The sequence below is a fragment of the Cynoglossus semilaevis genome, chromosome 9 (genome assembly GCF_000523025.1).
Source record: "Cynoglossus semilaevis isolate Cse_v1.0 chromosome 9, Cse_v1.0, whole genome shotgun sequence".
In the NCBI taxonomy this organism is placed as follows: Eukaryota; Metazoa; Chordata; class Actinopteri; order Pleuronectiformes; family Cynoglossidae; genus Cynoglossus; species Cynoglossus semilaevis.
Window position 1 is genome coordinate 19448282 of NC_024315.1, and position 15105 is coordinate 19463386.

At 39.1% G+C, this 15105-nt stretch overlaps 2 protein-coding genes across 2 annotated transcripts in view; one reads left to right on the forward strand and one right to left on the reverse strand.

Annotated features, from left to right (window-relative positions):
- The window catches only part of LOC103384352 (CDGSH iron-sulfur domain-containing protein 3, mitochondrial), a 3410-nt gene extending 1884 nt beyond the window's left edge, over positions 1 to 1526 (forward strand). The window contains exon 3 of the mRNA XM_008317845.3: positions 444 to 1526. Coding sequence (XP_008316067.1) covers positions 444 to 632 — 189 coding nt within the window. The 3' untranslated portion in view covers positions 633 to 1526. The remainder of the gene's footprint in view (positions 1 to 443) is intronic.
- A 2-nt stretch (positions 1527 to 1528) lies between these two features.
- LOC103384354 (polycomb group RING finger protein 2) lies at positions 1529 to 15068 on the reverse strand. The gene is made up of 10 exons (XM_008317847.3): positions 14911 to 15068; positions 11620 to 11747; positions 9952 to 10048; positions 9637 to 9692; positions 9404 to 9533; positions 8898 to 8934; positions 7889 to 7987; positions 6586 to 6666; positions 1606 to 4811; positions 1529 to 1552 (listed from the first exon to the last, which is right to left on the reverse strand). The coding sequence occupies exons 2-9, from the start codon at positions 11735 to 11737 to the stop codon at positions 4428 to 4430; spliced, it is 1002 nt and encodes a 333-aa protein (XP_008316069.1). The 5' UTR covers positions 11738 to 11747; positions 14911 to 15068; the 3' UTR covers positions 1529 to 1552; positions 1606 to 4427.
- Positions 15069 to 15105: the final 37 nt, after the last annotated feature.

Here is a 15105-nt window from a genome sequence, read left to right on the forward strand (position 1 = left end):
TATGGAAATTCTGTCCATAAAGATAATGAACAGAACCGGTGACAAAGGGCAGCCCTGCCGTAGTCCAACATGCACCGGGAACAGGTCCGACTTACTGCCGGCAATGCGACAATGGGCCCCCGACCCCATACTCTCGGAGCACCCCCGACAGCCATTCACAGACAGACATACGCTACTAGTATAACACAGTAGCCGACCAGAAAAGTCATTGATCCCAACGGTATGAACTTCGTTAGCCCATAAAAATCCATAAATTAGCCGCGTCATTGTTTAAGCTGCAGTGTTTAAAGCGTGTGGAAAAAAGTAGCGGCTTATAGTCCGGAAAATACAGTAATATGATGATTAATAGATCCCAGTAGATTTGCTCTGATATACTTCCAGGTTATAACTCTGTGATTATGTGAAATGTTCACAGTATTTTTGTTTTTTTTTTCTTATGTCAGCCTTTTTGCGATGGAGCTCACAAGTCCAAGGCCCCCAACATCCCACCACTGCGTTTCACAGCAGACAAAGACAGAACAGTCTTTTTGTGTGCCTGCAAACAAACCAAAAATGCACCGTACTGTGACAACTCCCACTTGATGGTCATCTACCGGGACGTCGTAAAAAAAGTGAAAAGCTTCTTTAAATGAAGTTGTTTGAAGTCTGAGTGATGGAGAGAAATGTTTTGATTTTTTGATTTTTTTTTTTGGTCGGGTATCAGGGATTTTCCTTTTTTACTAGATACGGAATATATACTGTATACGGGTGTAGTTTTTAATTGAAAAGTGGGTCATCGATTTATTAATCTCTGTACTGTAAGGAACAGACTGACGTAATATATATATATACATACATACATATGTTTCGGTCGATTTAATCCACCATGTTTAGCAGGATTGTGCTTTTGGTTAGTAATAAAGATGCGAGGAAATGTTATGCTGTCATCGGCGTACAGCGTAAGAGCTAATTGTTCAACTGATCATGATTCATTTTCTACCTCACACAGTCCAACAGCATCAATTCTTTCATGTCTGCTGTCCTTTGTTGTTTTATGGTTGCGTACATGACTTTATTTATACATCAATTCACAAAGTTTGTTCATTTTTTTCAGCTTCGGGTTGTTCGAAAAATCAAACTACCGTATTTTTCCGGACTGTAGAGCACACCTGAATATAAGTCGCACCCACTTATTAAAAAAAAAAACCAAACAAACAAACATATATATAAGCTGCACCAGACTATAAGCTGCCTATATCCAAACTAGCGTGTTCTTCTTTGCTCTGACTTCCCCAGTCTTGTTTTTGCAATTCCTGCTAGAATGCCCCCTAGCGGCTGGAAAAAAAAAATCCATAGAAAAGCCGCATCTTTGTATAAGCCGAATGGTTCAAAGCATAGGAAAAATGTAGCGGCTTATAGTCCGGAAAATACGGTATTGATGTTGTGAATTATTAAATTCTGTGATAATATTTGGTTCAATGGTTCAAACTTGCAGGCCTTATCTGTCTTTTTTGTTTTGTTTTGTTTTTTCTGGAGACATTTTTTTTTTAAAAAAAAAGCTGACCATAACTACCTTTTGAAAAACATGTTATTCTCTCACGTTTCAATAACATTGTGAAGAACTACCTTTCGAAAAACATGTTATTCTCTCACGTTTCAACAAGAAGAAGATTGACCATCAAGTGTACCCTGAATAAATACTGACTAGCCATTCGATGATTGTTGGCAGCTCTCGTGTTGTAGATTAGATACTATTATGTTCGATGGTACACACCTTAATAACATGCTGATATAAATGTGTGATTGCTCTCGTTAACAGTTATAAAAGAACGCCGCATGGACTCACTGTGGATTTTCTGTTGTGTAAAATAGTGTAAATGGCCACATGATGTGGAAACCATACATTCTATGGGGGGGCAGTGGTTCCCAAAGTGGGGGAAACAGGCCCCTCTATGTGACAGGAAGCCATTACAAGAGTGGTGCAGCGAAGCAAATAAATGTCAAAATCTCAATATTTTCTTTATCTATGCAACCGTATCGAATTTTCTCTTCCTCTTGAAGGGCCTGTCATAACTGAAAGACTCTATAGTCTCTATAATGCTTCTGCAATAGATTATTATTTTTTTGAAGTTACAAATATTGTACCTTGCTGTGTGACAAACAAACCTTTTTCACTTTTTAAGCTTCCGCGGTCCACACAAATTGACTTGGTGGGTTGACCACCAAGACCAGCCATGAGCAAACATAGGCTCGGGGTTGGCGTAGAAAACGATAAAAACGCTTGAGCTAGGGATGTCCAATATAAACCCTTATAAACCCGATATCAACCAATACCAATATAGGCCTGGTAATATTTATTTATTTGTTCTTTTCATCCATTCTTGCCCATCTCACCTTTTCCCTGGTTGCGCTGCTTTCGGTACCATATGCCATATTTTCCAGACCTTATTTCCTAGAGTGCCCTCTAGCGGCTGTCAGTGTGAAAATAACGACACGTGAAATTATATATTTTAATATATAAGTCGTACGTGAGTGCCTGCGTCCCTGTGAGTTATCTAGCTTATAATGACTCGTTATATTACATTTCTGCACATTACGGATGGTTTCTATAGACATAATGATGTTAAGATATGGATTATATCTGAGTGACAAAGGTCAGGGTAATCGGTGAGTCTTGTCCTTCTTCTTGGAGTCAGACTCCAAGAAGAAGGACAAGACCATCCTCATCAGAGAGGAATGCCTTCGACAAAGCCATCCAATCAGAGGCTTGTGTACCAGTATCTGCTACTCCTGTACCACTGAAAATTTTTATTTTCACACAGTCAACTGCTAGAGGGTACAAGTGCACCCTACTTTAGAGCAACTTCTATGTTTTTTTTTCCCTCATTATTCATTTTATGTCTGGTGAGACTTATACTCCAGAGGGACTTATAGTCCAGAAAATACGTACGTTTTAAATAGTTTTAAAATTCAACTGTATTTGTTGTCTGAATCCTTTCACCTAATACATTAATAATCTTGATTATTTTTTATGTTTGATTTGTTTTGTTACTGGCCCCTGCCCGTTACTGTCCCCTATAAAATAAACAGAAGCTCAATTAAGTCAAACAAGAAGAGTCAGATCAGACAGACCTTATATTTAAACATTTTTATTGACATGCACATATAGCTGCAAAACAACAAACTTTGTCAAAGAGGAATGTTGACAATGGAGCTACAACAGACGCAACCAAACGTTCAAAATCCCTTCTTGTTTATTATTATTGAACCGACAGAAGACGCACCTGTCCTGTGACTTAACTCCATGGTAGTGCTTGATACTGTTGATATAGAATTGTTTCCTTGTTGGAAAATACTTTTCGGCTTGGACGTTGTGATCCGACATTTAAAAAAAAAGTGCTTTGACAGTTTTGTCTGAATGTGCTGCTAACTCATACTGGATATTTACACAGCAGGCAGTACCAGGATTGTTCCAAATTTAACAGCCTAATTTTAGTACCAGGACTTTAAGTACCAGAATTCATATTCAATATTCAAACGGGAAGTCCGTTTTTGATGGTAACAGGTTATCTGAATGTAGGTGTGTGAAGATTCCTGCTTTAAAGCCTTAAAAAAACAGTCCCAAAACCTTTAGTGGAAACACTCATCAAAAAACATAAATAAAAATAAACAGTACAAAAAAGTTTTAGGCCTTAAGACTTTGTGGTCATCCCTAACGCACGTTCATTTTTTATTTAAAAAAAAGTAGAATACCTAATTAGGGTTAGGGTTCTATTCTTCTTTTGCTGGTTACCAATGGCCACATTTTTTCTCAAAGACCAATGAACTGACCAGGAAGTCCAGCCATGGAATCAGACCTGGAGTCCTGGACCTTTATTTTTCAGACAGTCACTCTGTACTTACCTAGTTGTGACGGACACTCAAAATAAAAATCTGCGAAATAAGTTCCAAAAAAAAAAAAAAAAAAAAAAGTTGTCTAGTACTGAAAGTTCCTGGTACTGAACAGTGGACAAACTGTTAGGGCGTTTCCAATATTTGGTGTTAACCTGTTTTCGGGAACAAATCCAAAGCGAATGAACAGCTGTGAAACAGAAATGAAAGGAAGCCACTGCATAAACATAGAAAACCAATTACAATATCTGTATAAAAGATAAGTTTATACATATGTACGCGCACATGCTCACATTTGATACCCATTGTACAGTTTGTGTATGTGTGCATCCTTCTAGTCTATCACACATAACACGTGCACACACACAGACAGGTGTCCATTTGGCTGCACGTTCAGTCTCTGCTGTTGGAAGGTGAGAACAGGAATCTGGGCTCCGCGTTTGTCCAGAAGAACAAATTTGAACTGACTTCAAAGAAAGAAGACAAAAAAAAAAGAAAAAAAAAAAAAAAGAAAGAGAGAAATTCCAACACTTCCCTCCCGATGTTGCAGTCACATGTTAGGTGGCCGGGGGCAAACTGCTTTTGTTGCTGCACCTCGTCTCCTCTTTGCCTGCTCCAGAGCTTGTGCCGTTGACAGTCACCTTGCGAGCATTAGCGCCCTGTTTGGAGGTGTGAGTGTGTCGTGGAGCACTGTTGGACACAGCGGTACCGTTGGAGCTTTGAACGGTGGGGGAGGAGTTATGGGAAGTTGCCGGGTTGGACTGTGAGGAGGGACGGGCTGGCTGGGTCGCCACAGGACTGTGGACCTTGTCGCTCTGGGAGTCTGTCTCCGAGGCCGGGCTCGTGTTGACGCCATCAGAGTGGCCCTGAGCCGTGGACTTTGATGGCCTCCTGCGCTTCCGGTTGGGTTTGACCAGATACTGCAGAGGGATGGGCCCAGTCTACGCGGAAAAGGAAGATGACATCATCATCATCAACTTTGTCCATAAGTATGTCCATGTAGAGCTAAGGTTCTAAAATCTCGGGTTTTTCTAAGCCATTTTAACAAACAACAACAAAGTGAACTTCATTGTGACACAGCGCGCCACTGCACACAATGAAATGGGACCTCTGCTTTTAACCCATCACCAAAGTGAACAGTGGGCAGCTTTAAGCGCCCAACGTCTGCGCAATGTCATGGCCGATGATTTCCGAAAATATATGAATATGTCAACTAGTGATATCAGCACAAGAACTGTTGAGGAATGTTTAGACAATTGTTTTTCGTCATGTTATAATAATTCAATATTAATAATAATGAATAATTCATGTTCTGAAGACTTTCCTCCTGATGAAATTAACACGATATCCAGTGCTCAGCATAAATGAGTATACTCCCTTTGAGAAGTCAGTATCTCAATGTCCCAAATTTTCACAAGGTTGACTTTCACTGAACATTTATTTAAACACCATAACATAGGAGTAAGTATAATAATCTAACTCATCCAATCTTCAGTTTGACTCAAATCAGTTTAAGCAGAAGCAATGAATACACCCTGAAACGCGGACGACTACTTCTAGTTTAAAAATAAGTTACATCGAGGGCAACTGGACAGAGGAGATTTCTTGAAGACGTTTCACCTCTCATCCGAGAGGCTTCTTCAGTGTAAGTATTTTGTGTGACCACTGTGATTTTTGAGGACAACGCCAGGTCGTCTAGGCATGACATGAACATAATGCAACATCTATCTTTTTTTTTTCTCCATTCTTCAAGAACAACTCCTTTTAGTGCCTGGATGCTGGATGGAGAATGACGTTCAAATTGCCTCTTCAGAATCCCCCACAGGTGTTCAGTTGGGTACAGTTTAGGAGACATACAGTACTTGGCTATTCAACCACCTTCCAACAACAGTGATCTTTGTCTTATCCCTCCATCATTTAGATTCTCAGTAGTATCTATCTATCTATCTTTATAGAAGAGGTTTAAGTTTGGCTTTTCTCCAACGACTTTAAATGGGGTGTATTCATTTTTGCAACATGAGCTTGAATGAATTTGTTAGGTAAATAACCTTTTTTTTCTAGGAGCAAAGAAGCAAATCACGCTCGCATTCATTGGCCGACACCTGTAGCCTCATTTTGCGTTGCATTGTTCCATAGTAAATGTTGATTCTGAAAGGATACTTAAGGTTTTCTGATAAGTCTGGTGGGGTGTACTCATTAATGCGGAGCACTATATATACACACACACACACACACACACACACAATACATATATGTATATATATACATATATATACATATATGTAAATATACATACATATATATACACATATATGTAAATATATATATATACATATATATAAATATACATATATATGTAAATATATATACATATATATAAATATATATGTATATATATATAAAACAACAAAAACAATCAGCCGATTAGAATTTCGGTCAACCTTGAACGTATCCACCAATAAACCGACCAGTTGACTGGGTGATTACAGGTCTAATCAACAGGGGGTCTGTGACACCTGAGGAGTTTGCGGAGGGGACTGCAGCAGGCGCTTATTTGTATTTTTGTTGATTAAACGTTCTATTTTGTTTATCTAAGCAAAAGTCTATTTTAAAGGTAAGGCGATTGTTACTTTCTATCCTTATGAAGAGTACACGGTAAGAAAAATCTGGGGAAAAAAAAAAAACCCAACAATATGAAGGTCCTTCATCACTCACTCTTCTCCACTCGTAGAAATAGGCGATGTCCATTAGTGTGTAGTAATCCTTCAAGGGCTCGTCCCCATACAAAACCTCCACCTGTGACACACACACGGACACAAACACACACACACACACTTTAGAATCATGTTCTAACCCAATGGTTCTCTATTATTTTCTGTCATGCCCCCCCCCCCCGAATTAATATACTATAGAGAACCTGATAACATATGTATGTATATTTTTTTCTGTACAAACCACTGTATGAGTTGCTGCCACCTAGTGGCTGGATGCTTCTTAACATTCAAGCCTTACAGCAGTACACTTATGTCCAGCGTGGCATAATCCATTGGAAGCCCCTCCCCTTATACCCTTCCCAGGATAAGTACTTCTTAAATAGTACTTATAGTACATATTATATATATAATATATATAATATATTAATAGTACTTTGAAGTACGGTTCTGACCAAAGCCAAAAGTTACATTTGACAGGTCAGAGTATTCTCTTCTAAGTCACCTGGAAAGTGAAGTGAAAAGTGAAAATGTGATTGGCTAGTAGAGTTCGTAACATGCACCGCAACATGCATGTGTTTGCATGTACACACTTGAACAGAAGAGAGATACATTGAGCAGATGTAGTTTTCCAGGATAACTTTTTTTCTTCTTACATTTTTACATTTGCCTGAAGAAAATGGATGTGACCTACGACATCAGGAAGATGGACGGACCAGGAATTGCGCTTAGCACATAGTAAGTGAATTTGTCTAAGAAAGTTCTTTAATCCCAGGTCACATCTTTGGGACTTCCTTGGACAACAGTATAGTTTTAGTCCCTGTGGTGAAAAAAATTCACACATCCCAGGTTTCTCACCAGTTTTTTTGGCTTCTGCTGTACCTTCACAGACAAAAAGGCAGGTGCCTAGGGCACCATCTGCTGGAAAGTGTGATGATGAACACCAGACACCAGAACTATTACCGTAAAATAAATAATAGTAATAATCTGAAGCCTGCTGTCCTTTCCTGGTGCTCTGTCCCTAAAAAAAATACCCGGTTTGAATTTTTTTGGGAGGCAGTCTTGCTGGGGAGACCAAGGGCATCAAAGTGACAGCTGATCAATCACAATTTATTTATACATTTTCGATTTATTATTTATTTATTCTTAATGTATGCAATTGCAGTGCCTTGATTTTATTGAATTTAAGTACACAAAAAAATGCAATGGTACTAATAATCAGCATAATAATTTCTTTCGGTGTTTCGGCCTTGGTTTCCTCATTTTTGGTTTTAAATGTTGCCTCCGCATGTACTGCATTTCCTTACCTTGTAGTTGTTGGGAATGTCCATCTTGCTCCGAAGGAACTTTGCTAGGTGCATGACGGACATGGCTGCTGGACACTGGAGGAAGCGTTTACCATTGGCCTGAGACCCAGTCAAAAAAAACAAACAAAAGAGAAAGACATGAAAACTTCTGGCAGACTAAATTATACCACAGAATTATTTATAAGATAAAGCAGTTAGGACCTTCAGGGTTTTCTACAACAACCCTACTTGTACTTATGACTACTACAAATTGCTCCGATCACTGCCATCTTCATTAATCATAAGTGAGAGCAATGTATCTCCGCTGCCACAACATGCGGTGAGTGTGCTTTTTTTTGGTCAATAAGCAGAAAAGGAAAGCACAATATATATATGCCCTTTAAGACCAGTATATATGATTGTATATGAAGAGTGTTCAATTGTGTAAAAAAATAAATGTTTTACAAGGTCAGAATTCCTCATGATGCAAATAGTATGCGAGCGTGTATATCCTATTATTTATTATTTTCTGTGCACCAACCCGTTTTCATTTGTGTCTAGCATAAATTAATTACGCAAATGGTTCGCAAAGGTTATGCATTTAAGGAAATGTGTTTTTTTATATTGTCTATATATATGTATACAGGCCCTGGATAAGCGGAGGATAATGGATGGATGTATATATGTATATATATATATATATAATAAAAACTGAGTTGGTCAGTAGTAAAAAGGTCAGGAGTAAAAGGAAGAAAAAAATTGGGATTCCCAAAAAAATAAAATGGGAAAAAACAGAATTTGAATTAGAAAAAATTTGAAAATTCAAAAAAATTCAAAAAATTCAAACAAAAAGAATTGAATTTTTGGAAAAAAATAAAATAAAATGGAATTTGGGAAAAAAATAAAATGAATTTTATGGGTCCTAAATAAGCAGAAAAGTTGCATAGTATGTCCCCTCTAAGACCAGTCTATATGATCGTATATGACACTCCAGGGCTTGTCCGTGTCTCAAAAGAAAGCTCTGCTTTACCTTGTCACCGTCCACCTCTGAGCGCTGCTTCTCGTTTCTGCAGGAAATGTTCAAACACATAAGACAAACGGACATTTATTATAATCCATCAAGCATAATTTTCTGTTACATTAATACCAAGTATTAATTTCCATCTTTGGTGAAATATGTTTTGATGTTATTATAGTTAAGGGCTAAAGGTAAATGGTTTCACCGTCCCTCTTCATTTAAGACCAGGTGTGGGCGAACTTTTTCACTTGCGGGCCACAATTGTCCTCAAATTGAACAGGGGGGGCTGGGTCAGTAGCAGATAGATGGAGCGTTTGTGTGAAGATAAATGACATGTAAAAGTCATGCATAAGGAATAAAATTCTAAAATGCTTTTATTATTTTCTACGCCATCGTTTGGGGAAATGTAGGTATTGCAGGGAAAAGGCAGGGTTGGGTGAATGGGCATTCGAGCGTGGTGGGGTTCAGTACCTCCAACAAGGTTAAGAACCACTGATTTAGACAGATGAGCCACTCACTTATTCCTCTCGTAGAACTGTATGGACAAACTGATGATTTCATCCTCTGCGATGTTGAATGTCTCCACCACTTCCCCTGGCTCCAGCTCACGGTTCGCTGCGTAGAAGTCTCGCCTCCGTTTCATTTCATCTAATTCCAGATGAAATCACATCACACGTGGAAAAAGTTCTAACTACCAGTATCGTTGTTCTACTGTACAGATGTCTCACAGCCTCCAGAGACAGAAGCTTACCTTTGAATAAACCTGGAACGAGCTTATAAACAATATCTTGTAGGGTTTTGTCGGCCCTGGGAACAAAAAGAGAAAGTTTATCAAACTTTAGAGCTCATACCTTATAGATAGATAGACAGACAGACAGACAGACAGATAGATAGACAGACAGATAGATAGACAGATAGACAGACAGACAGACAGATAGACAGACAGATAGATAGATAGACAGACAGATAGACAGACAGACAGATAGATAGATCTTTATTAATCACTCGTCATTTTCCTTCAGCAATCAAGTGTGTGTGTGTGTGTGTTCAGGCAAACCCGTCTTACTTGATGCTGAGCTGTGGACACGTCTTGTGGACCTGGACGTCACATCGAGGACAGAACTTATTTGTCTCGAGGAAGGCAACAATGCAAGTTTTACAGACTAGACAGAAAAAAAAAACATAACACAAGTAAATTATGTTATTTTTGACAAAGCACAACATTGCGCGCAAAAAAAATGTGACCCCCGCAGGGGTGCAGTGTCACGCTCAGAGCACCTCAGTGGCAACTTGACAGCTGGTGGATTTGAACCTTAAACCCTCAAGACCCAAGCCTGCTTCTTTAACCACCAAGCCACCGCTGCCTCATCGTAGCATACCTTGACTAAATAACTAGATAGGGAATCAGATAATCCTTCACACTGACATTACACAGACAGAGATACAGAATCTATAAAGATTCTCAGTCCTCCAGGTCATGGTCAAGGTTAAAAAGAACTCTTCAACAACTTCTATTTTTTTTTTAAGACACTTGTTCTATGTCATGCCTTAGCAGCATGCACATTATCAGAGCAACAACAGAGTGTGGCGAAACTTAAATCAATAGACAAATCTACGCGGCTAAATGAACTCATGAATGCATTACTAAGGAAATTATTCAAAGACAAAAAAAAAAACCAACCTTGATTGCATTCATTTTACTGTGGCTACACATTGGTTCTGCCGTTGTGCGTTTCACACATGATGTCAAGCAACATGCCCTGCCATGATTTAATTCACTGTTATCTTTCCATCCATCTACTATGTATTCAAAAAGCCACAATTCCAGCTGATGGTGTAGACTATTGTTTTAAAGCTGCTCAAAAATGTTTGTCATGGGATCTATACTGCTTTAATGAAGTCTTTATTTACTTTTACTGAATACGAGTTTTTGTGTTGGTATCTGAACCAACACAAAAAATAGAATTAGCTGAATGAGATAGTTGGGATTTTTTTTTTTTAAATAGACCTGTTGGTACAGAAATGTGAAAAACCACTAAGGATTTTGGTTAAAATAAGTCTTATTCATTTCTAAAGGCACTTTATGTTCTTTGTTTTACAAAGAAAAATGTGGAATACATTCCACCAAAATTGATTTTTTTTTGTTGTACTGTTAAATAATATAGAATTCTAGTTTTTGAAAAGTATTGATTTTGACAGTAAATGTTTCGCAGTTAAGGAAAGTAACCAGCTTTTTGTGGTATAGGCTGCTGCTACAGGTACACTTTTTTTCCCTGTTGGTTCCATGGTAGTTCCATGCTGTTGGCTCAATTGGTGATTTCAGATAATGGAGACACATTTGTTTGGTCATATTACTTGTGAAAAGTATGAAGTAGCCACAAAGTGAGGGAAAAAAAGATGCATAGATAATAATAATAGAAGCTCAGGATAGACGAGAGTTAAAAGGTAGACTTGACTAACTAAACTTAAAAACTTCATGTCTACAAATCCAAGGATATAAAGATATTTTTTTTTATATTCTTTTACTTCAACAATCTATGTGGTTGTTGTTTGTCCCTGCTGTGAAACGAGGGACAAGTTTTATAGGATAAAACAAGGAATTTTAAAACAAATGTAGGCGTTCTATTAACATGAGGAAATTCAATGGCTTTTCAGACGTTTCACACTGTGGGCTCTGTGGTGATTTGTCTTCCGCTGAGGTTAACAGGGTAAGAATGAAATGATATGGACTTACAGGAGTGTAGACACTCGACGATGGTGGTGGCATCAATTAAGTAACCAGCACAGAGTGGACATGTGAGGTGTGGGTTTAGGTCTGTGATTTTAATCCGGTTGGGTTGCATTTTCTCCATGTGGACGGATCTGTGGAGGAAGGAGAGATTTCACAGTTAAAAAAAACAACTGGTGTATTTCACAAAATTGGAACCTAAATTGTAGGTTTGCAGTAAGAATAATAATAAAAAAAACAACTGTCACATGACCAGTCATTGTGTCAGTTTACAATATAGTTTCAAAGCCAGTCACTGTGTCAGTTTACAATATAGTTTCAAAGCAAGAGTGTAAGGCCATTAACACTCCATCGTTGGTCTCTTCTCCTACACAGGTAAAACCATGCCTTACTCATTTTTCTGACAAGGGTTATGGTTTGATGTGTAGACTGACAGGCCTACAACGATGTGCCGCCCTGGTGGAAATACATGCTTTACCAAAAGGTTCTTATTGACCAGAGTCTCAAAGAAAACACTGCCTGTACTTGTTCTTCACCAGTGGCTCGGTACATGCATGGAATGTTGTAAATAAAAAGCTAAAAAATTGGCCGTACTTTCTTGAACCTGCGTTGCCTCAAACAGGTTCACTGTAACTCAGGATATGAATCATTTGAAATATAAAAAAAAAAGGGGGCCTTTAGTTGTCGTTGACAACAGTAGGTGACACGACGGATTACGCCCATTCACACAAACAGGATTTGATTTAGATCAAAAACATCATCAAAAGTTGTTTTTCATCCACATTTATTTACTCGTTCATATTCAGTGCAAAAAAAAGGTTAATAATAAATATAATACTAAAGTTATATGAGCCAAAAGAAAATTAGGTCCAGTCAGTGGATATCAAAATATGTTTATGCATTTAACTGCATTATCTACAATACTTAATTAAGGAAACATCCAGCATAGCCATCAAGTTATTAATGGCTATGTTGATAACGGACAGTAGGCATGGCCTCATCATATTTTCATACACATTATGATTTAATGTTATGACAGGTGGTGTATATTATCAATACACAAGTATGCTTTTATTTAAATATATTCAATGTTATCTTAAAAAAACAACAACAAGGCGTTTTGTCTCATTTATGGCACATGGGTAACATTGTGTGCCAGGACAACCTCCAGCACAGTAGGTGGCAGTAAGGCACTTAAAGTTTAAACTTAAAATTTTCACCAGATGAAGATACATAGGATGCATTGAGTGACATCACCCAAAATAGTTTGGTCAACAGTGATAAAAGACAAGACTTTTTAATTTTTTTTTAAATCACTTCAATGTGAAACATGTTGCTGCGTGCATACACACCAAAGCTTAAGTTAGCTACAACAGCCCTGGCACAGACACCAGTGCTAACGTTAGCTATGACAGTCCTGGTACAAAAACCAGAGCTAAAGTTAGCTACAGCAGTCCTGGCCTAGAGCAGCCAATGTAAGTTACAACAGTTCTCATATAGACACCAGGGCTAACATTAGCTACAACAGTTCTGGTACAGACACTAGAGCTAACGTTAGCTATAGCAGTCCAGGCACAGACCCCAGAGCCAATTTAAGACACAACAGCTCTTGTTCAGACACAAGAGCCAATGTAAGATACAACAGTTCTGGTACAGACACCAGAGCTAACGTTAGCTATAACAGTTCTGATACAGACACCAGAGCCAATGGAAGATACAACAGACCTGGTACAGAAACAGTGTTAAAGTTAGCTACAACAGCCCTGGTACTGTCAGACTAGTAACTGTTGAATATAATAGGTATATTTGTGTCAGACTAGTTAACAGAATTCAGAGCCAAAAATGTCTCAACTGTTGAATATAATAGGTATATTTGTACTATAAGATTGTAGTAATCTGTAAATATAGTTGACAGATAAAAGTGCTCAGATACAGAAGAAAACAAATGTGTTGTTTACATTGAACTGTTTATGTACTAACTGATTCACTCATTAAAGAAAATGTATCTTGTCAAACATATTTGATAGATAAAAATCCACATCCCACCACTAGTTGGAGTTAGTACTACATTACATTACTACAGGAACCCTGTACAGTAGGTCTTCACAGGGATTGCTTGAGAAGATGGAAACATTTGAGAAAGTTTTTTCTTACATTCAAGGTTCCTGTTCGTTGTTTGCTGATACATACAGACAGTGTGCTTATGTTCTTGGTTCATTTTATTAAAGATGACCATGTACCTGCATACGCCACATTTGGGCCAGATTCTAAAGAGACCCTGGTGATCTAGAACCTAACTTAAAATGATCTTGTGTGCACTGTGTGCCAATGCAAACAAGATTGTACCTTGACAAAACTGGATCTTTATTACGCGTTTTGCTGCGATACAAAACAAAAACTAACCTATTTGAGAGCATCGCTTGGTTTTAACACTGGTGAACAAGATAACTCAGAAGTGCAATATCACAAACGCAATACGGTTCATTTTTATAAAACAAATGTTTTTTTTTTCAAGGGGTAGGGTTTGTTAATTGACCATTGTCTTTCATCCCCTCCATTATTTTACTATTCGATACAATGTTGTTTTTAAGTGGTATTGGACCGAGGCTATACCGACTATGGTACCGTTCATCTCATAGTAAATTATGTATATTGTGCTAAGGGAGACTTATTATCCGTCTCCTCCATATGGCGGGTGAGTGCCTGCCCCACAGCCAACCATCTCCCCCGGGCTTAAGACAATGTCTGCAGCTCGTCCTCTGGTGGGACAGCAGGTTTGAAAACCACAACAAAGGGAGCTGCTGCTCCATCAACACGGCCACACTGACCGGCTGCGACCACCATGTAACGCCGTTCGGCAGCAGCGTAGCGGCTACACGCGGCGTGAGAGTGGCGGTGCTCGACAGAATGGCCCCTGCCTGGTCCCTACTTATCCCCCCGGGCATCGGCACCGCTGATCAACAAAGAGCCGAGCACCATTTCTGCCCCGGAGATCTGCGCTCCCGCACCCAGCGCCGCCGACGCACACAGCCGGCGAGAAGAGCGGCGCCGCGGGGCCCTCAACGTCAAATGCATGATTTTGAGGTGAAATAAATCAAAAATGACCGTGGTACACAAAGCAGCCATCTTAAATTCACTGACAGGGCTGTGTATCGGGAGGGTAACGAGGGAGGGAGAGCCAGAGAGGGGGAGACTCGAAAATGTGGCACCGTTCAGTCCGCTGTGCGGCTCCGCAGACGGCCCGGCCATGTTTGTGGGACAAAAGAGCGACCGCAAAAGACGCACCGATATTCCTACCTGTTTTGGCATCCAAGTTGTTCCCTGCTCTACAATACGATCCAGGTGAAATATTTATCTGGACTTGAACAAAATTTGCAGCAGCAGCGCCAGAAAATGGCTTTTTTCAGCAGCGCTGTCGGAGGACCGCCCACTTACGTCACGTGATATTATTTTGTCGCCTCGTTCACGGGGGCCACACAGTAGTGTAAGAAG